Genomic DNA, 6,708 nt, shown 5'->3' with positions numbered 1-6,708 from the left:
TATAATCGCTATTGTATTTTCAGCGTAGCAATAGGGTCCGATATTTAGACTCGAACAAGTATAATGCGACTCGTCTTCGACTCGTCGGCATTATACTTGTCTCGTCTAAATATCGGACCCTATTGCTTATCTATTACCCTCAATAATAAAGATTTTGTCTTGTCTTGTCTTGTCTTGTTTTGTCTCTCTCACTCTCACACTATCTTTCTCTCTCTCTTCTACACACGCACACGAACACACACACACACACACACACACACACACAAATACACACACACACACACACACACACACACACACACACACACACACACATTTGGCAAACATCATACAGTGGCAAATGCTGTGCTCGGATGGCACCAGATTGCACCATTCAAATATCTTTTGACAACAAGTTTATGGATGTCATTCTCGGGCTTCCCTACAATATTTGGCGCTTCGCCACCTTTATCCCAACTCAATTCGGCAATTGGGGCTAAATGGTTCATAGACTTGTTCTCCCAGGCTGAACCCTGATTCACCCTATCAGTCCTTCCCAAATACTCATAGCTTTCATGAACTTAACATCCGCATTCTCGTTTGAGACAACCTGCCAGGCGCGGCCGGGATTCGAACCCAGGACCTTCCGCTTTGGAGGCCGGCGTCTTACCACCCATGCCCAGCCATTACGCCCGTCTTTGGTGAAATAAATTGGTCCTTGCAGATATGGCCTAACTCTAAGTCTTCCCGCGGTCAGCGCGTTCAACAGTAGCAAAAACAGCAACTCAGAAAGGTAGAGAGGAGAGAGGGGGGTCGAAAGAGTGAGATTCTCCGAATGTGTCAAAGTCATTCATCACAAACTTGTTGTTATATGATCAACTGTTGCAGTAGAAGCATCACGATGAGTACACACACCGATGCAATGTTTTTAATAAAACCTGTTTGTTCAGAGTAAACAAATAGATGAGAGAATGGAACAATACGTATGTATCTCCATGCAAATCAAACGTAAGCATAACGCCTCTCACTGATATCACGCACATCCGTGTTAAGCTCTAATAACTTGAAATGTGTGACTTTAATAATACTCACCGAGTTCTTTCCGCGCATAAAGTGCAACTAAAACGAAGAATGTCTCGTATATAATCGGCTTTGGTGGTAGCGTTCTATAAATGTGAGCCACGACTGACTTCATCAAGCAAAGCAAACATCACCTGATCCTACATCACCAAGACCCGTGAGATCAGACCAAGCAGCAATCAAGATGGCGGGCGTGTTGCTGTTGTCCTGTTTTTTGCTGGCCGTTGCTGGGATGATCAGCGTGCAATCACCAACACACCTTGTCCGGAAGGATGCGCAACAACTGACGGAAGAGCCGCTACGGGAGAAAAGGACGGCTCCATCACAAACAGGGTGAGTCGCGCGAGTCACGCTTAAGCAGGGGCGGACGAGGGGGGGGTTTCTGGGGTTTCCGGAAACCCCCCCCCAGCCAAAAAATAAAAATATTTTTGTGTGTTTTTTTGGGTTGAGTTTCAATTTTGTGGGTATTAATCAGTGACAAAATCTGCTGCCTGGAACTGGTAATGATCATCCTCAGAATGCACCAGCTTGCACCATTTTGCATCCTTTTTTTCAAAATTTTCCGGGGGGGCATGCCCCCGGACCCCCCTAGCAAGCTAGGCGCTTCGCGCCGTCGGCTCGGCGCTTCGCGCCTTCACACCCATATCTTCACAATATACTTTTGGAAACCCCCCCCATAAAATGAACTGATCCGCCCCTGTTAAGCGTGCCCTTTTAATCGATAAACAATAACATTGTATACTTGGTATCTGTATGTTTAACTGTACATTAATCTGTGGCACAACACATTTAACATGTACTTTTGGCGTGAATTCTTATAATACATAAATGGACAAGAATGTAATAATCTATGCGGTTGTGTCTGCGGTGTCAAAATTTGCGACATCAACATAATCAGGAATCCACACACACACATATGCATATACACATATACTTAAGCATTTTCATTTACAAAATACTCAAACGTCTCATCCCTAATTCGCAAATTAAACATTACATTTAAATCAATAGGCCTACCATATCTAAACTTACAAATACACAATTTTGCTATCAACAAAATATGATTTATAATTTTGTTTGTTGGGGTATGCATTCCTGGTAAATAACCAAACTATACATCATGTTCTGTTAATATAACATTTTCTTTCGTGTTAACAAAAATACATCAAATAATATGTTCCCAAAATAACTTCATTTTTCTACATTTCCAAAGAAAGTGTTCAATATAATCTATTTTGTTACAAAGACTACACAAATTATTTTCTTTCAACTTCATCTTGTGGAGTCAAATGTTTGTGGGGTAATTATTATGTAATCATTTCCATTGAAGCAACTTTAATCTTTCCTCGCTTGTACATTTAATTGCCAAGAGCCAATATTTCTCGTCAATGGAAATATTATGTTTATGTAACCAGAATTTTACAGAGCAGGGTACGCTTGCTTTTGCATTTGTTAAAATAGCGCGGAACTGTTTGGGGGAAGGTTTTTTTTAACAGGTCTTGTGTGGAGACAAGGCCCAGATTCGTCGCTCGCGTTTCCGCTGGCTGTGTCCTCTCGCATCGCACGCGCGCGGAGGGCCGTGTGCAAAGCATTATACCCAAAAAGCCGTGTGGCGCTATAACCAACAGTGGTACAAATCTGTTCATACGGAACAATATTACCGTCTATCCATTTATCACGTACAACATTCACATCAGCTTTAATCCAATTTTCAAAACATAAAACATTCTTTTTAAAAACAATACCTGCATTATTCCACAAACATTGATCAATAAATCGTTCTTTTTCTACACTAAACAAATGTCTATTCTCAATATATTTGTTTAAAACATGTTGCCAAAATTTCGATTTGATTCTAATCAGTCCTACAAACTGTCTCGGGGTGGCAGTTGATTGAAAACAACACAGACGACTTCCAAGAGCGTCATAATAATGTCTTGGAACTAATTTCCAATTTTGAAAATCTGTTTGCTGTAGCCTAGCTGCCCAGCATAACAAAAAGGATGTCTGCATATCATGCATGTTTATCATGTTAATACCGCCCATTTCTAATTTATCACACAAAACTGTTCGTTTAACCTTCTCAAATGCTTTAGTGTTTGAATACTTACGTTTCCACAGACATTTAAAGAGGATAGTGTTCAGTCTGTCAAGCACTTTTGTCGGAGCAGAGAGTGCCTGAAAAACGTATACAAACTGGGATATCAAAAATGTTTTAATTATGCAAAATTTACCGGTAATACTTAAATTTCTTCTTGACCACATTCCAACAATTCTTTCAATTCTATCAAAACGTTTTGACCAGTTTTCTTCAATGTCAGAAGCAACAATATCATTCCTAAATATAATACCCAAAATCTGTAACTGTTTTGTCCATTTTATAGTACAACATTGTTCTGGGCTGTTCTTCATGGATCCCAACCACATTGCTTCGGTTTTATTTTGATTCAAATTTAAGTTTGAAATATACGAGAACTGTTTTACTATCAATAACACCTGTTGCAGGTCGTGTTTGTCTTTGAGAAACAGTGTTACGTCGTCTGCATACATTGCCAGTTTTAACACATATTCCATATTTCTCTCTCGATCAAATGATGGAAAATTCAGTCCTTTTATGGTCTGATCACTGCGGATTTTAATGGCTAGGAGTTCAAGGCCAAGGACGAAGGCCATCGGAGAAAAATTACACCCCTGACGGATCCCGGTTAATACGTCGAATTCCTCGGAAATCCAACCCACGTAATTAATACAACTTGTGGTATTATTCATTAATACTTTTACCCAATTAAAAAATTTCCACCAAAACCAAATTTTTTAAATGCCCAAATCATTCCTTTGATATTGAATCAAAAGCTCGTGCAAAATCCAGACCAAGGAGAATGCCTGGCTTATTATTACAATTCATAAAATCTGTTACATCATCAATTAATCGAATAATATCACTCGCTTTTCTACCTTTAATGAAACCAACCTGGTCCTCTGATATAATACTAGAAACAACAGACCCAAGGCGATGTGCCAGACATTTTGCAAATATTTTGTAATCAGTATTAGTGAGAGAAATGGGTCTCCAATTATTTAAATTATCTCGTGATAGATCCTTTCCTTTGTGAATTAAGGATATCACCGCCCTTTTTTGTGTAGGAGACATCTCTCCAGCTTGAAAAGATGCGCTTAAGGAGGCAAACACCAAATCCTTCACTTTAGACCAGAAAAATTTCATAAAACTGGCTGTAATGCCGTCCAAGCCCGGCGCAAAGCCGTTTCTTAATGATTGAAGTGCTCTACCAATTTCTTCAATTGCAATATATTTTTCTAACTCATTCGTCTGGTCCTCTTTTAATTGTGGAATATTTAATTGGGATAACTCGCGTTCCGCCTTCGTTTCATCAAAACACATTTTCGTACCAAACATTTTTCGAAAAAAATTGGTTTGCGCTTGCATTATTTCTCGCGCGATCTCTAAAACAGTTCATTGTGCTGTCTTTTTTTGTATCTCATTTACGACAGGTAATTAATGAATCCTGTCTCATTTACCGGACTTGAATCATTTGTGGAGGTCATCAAATAATCATGGAGATGTGCATAGTTCTAGCTTCAAAAGCGTCTGAAGAAAGGGTCAGGCAAACTTGGTTGAAGTCGGTCATCAGACCCCAGAAGCGTGTACGTTTTAACCTTCACCGTGCTTCGTGGGTCGTGGACGACCCAGAGCCTAACAAAATCGTCTTTATCTCTGAACCTATTTGGAGTTTTAAATTGAGTCTTCGTGTAATCTCCAATCACCATACGACCTTCCCATTGCACAACTTTTGAAAGATTATCTTTGTAAACAAACAAAACGATGACGTAATTTGATCTAAAGAGACCGGGTGATGTGGGTCGTGGACGACCCATATGGAATAACGTAAGGAATATATTTTACGTTGCTTATCCTTATTCGGATGGCGTGGGTCGTCTGCGACCCATACTTTGTAAAGAAGCGGCAAAACGTGTATCCCTATTCGGATGGCGTGGGTCGTCTACGACCCATACTTTTTACGTTGAATCCTTCTTTGGAAAGTATGGGTCGTACACGACCCACATCATCTGGACTGTGTATTCCGAATTCCCGTGAAGGTTAAAAGTTCTGGCTTAAAAAACAAAATCGAGAAAACGAAAGTTGGAATGTCTGGCTCTCATCGAGATTTAGAAGTGTGCAAAATTTTAAAGCTCTAGCTTCAATAATATTCGAGCAACTTCAAAGTTGTGGGGTGGTTTTTTGACAGCAATTATTAAAACACTCGTCATTTCTACGACTCTCCTGACTACTCAAGTGAGCCAAAATGGAGCGAGTATCACAATAGGGAGAAATGTATGGAGATTATGAACACACATCTAAACAAATAAAATCTTAAAAGGGGGATAAGAAGAAGGTGGAGGGTCCGCTGCATAAAATATCCGGCACGTAGCAACTTAAAGATTTCACGTTGTGATAAACGTCCTGCTTACAACCTCTGCTGTTACTCATTTCGGCAGATTACAACATAACTATAATCTGTGTAGCATTGTGTGCCGTGTTGCATGTGTACCAACAACCTGTCCACTGTGTGTGTCATTGCAGCAAGAGTGACGACGGTCTGGGGGCAGTGGTGGCCCAGCTGGTGTCCGAACTCTCCTCCCTGAAGGACAAGCAGCACGCTCTGGAGATCAGTCAGCTTACTGCAAAGTCAGAACTTCAGTCAACCAAGTCAGAACTTCAGTCAACCAAGTCAGAACTTCAGTCAACCATGGGAGAACTTCAAAACTCACAGTCGAAGATAGAAACTAAAGTGAAAAATTTCTCACTCTCAGCATCGACCTTCAAAAAGGAACCAGGTTAGTATGGTGTTGTTTTTTCACCCACATTTTTGGGGGGCATTTTTTTTTTAACAAACTATGAACATATCACATACAAAACAAAAGCAAAATATGAGCGATTTCGATTTTTTTAGTCATTCGGTGTTGTATGTCTTTAAACCTTCAGTTCCTGATGTTGGTAGTGCAAGTAAAACAAGTCGCGTAAGGCGAAAATACAACATTTAGTCAAGCTCAGTCGAACTCACAGAATGAAACTGAACGCATTGCATTTTTTTCCGCAAGACCGTACACTCGTAGCATCGTCTGTCCACCGCTCGTGGCAAAGGCAGTGAAATCAACAATCCAGAAAAGCGCGGTAGCGGTTGCGCTGAGGAGGATAGCCCGCTTTTCTATATCTCTATTCTTTTTAACTCTCTGAACGTGTTTTTAATCCAAACATATCATATCTATATGTTTTTGGAATCAGGAACGGACAAGGAATAAGATGAAATTGTTTTTAAATCGATTTCGAAAATTTTATTTTAATCATAATTTTTATATTTTTAATTTTCAGAGCTTGTTTTTAATCCGAATATAACATATTTATATGTTTTTGGAATCAGAAAATGATGAAGTTATTATTAGATCGTTTTATAAAAAAAAATCTTCAATTTTCCGATTTTTAATGACCAAACTCATTAATTATTTTCTACGTCTCCAAGCTAAAATGCAACACCAAAGTCCGGCCTTTGTCGAAGATTGCTTGGCCAAAATTTCAATCAATTTGATTACAAAATGAGGGTGTGACAGTGCCGCCTCAACTTTTACAAAATG

The 6,708-nt window shown here is 39.5% G+C and overlaps 1 protein-coding gene across 1 annotated transcript; it reads left to right on the top strand.

The window, feature by feature from the left end:
* The first annotated feature begins 1,158 nt into the window (after positions 1-1,158).
* LOC138954289 (uncharacterized) lies at positions 1,159-6,238 on the top strand. Its single transcript, XM_070326171.1, has 2 exons — positions 1,159-1,392; positions 5,660-6,238. The coding sequence occupies exons 1-2, from the start codon at positions 1,244-1,246 to the stop codon at positions 5,916-5,918; spliced, it is 408 nt and encodes a 135-aa protein (XP_070182272.1). The 5' UTR covers positions 1,159-1,243; the 3' UTR covers positions 5,919-6,238.
* Positions 6,239-6,708: the final 470 nt, after the last annotated feature.

Source organism: Littorina saxatilis, unplaced genomic scaffold (assembly GCF_037325665.1).
Source record: "Littorina saxatilis isolate snail1 unplaced genomic scaffold, US_GU_Lsax_2.0 scaffold_1829, whole genome shotgun sequence".
NCBI lineage: Eukaryota > Metazoa > Mollusca > Gastropoda > Littorinimorpha > Littorinidae > Littorina > Littorina saxatilis.
This window is presented reverse-complemented; position numbering and strand designations above follow the sequence as displayed.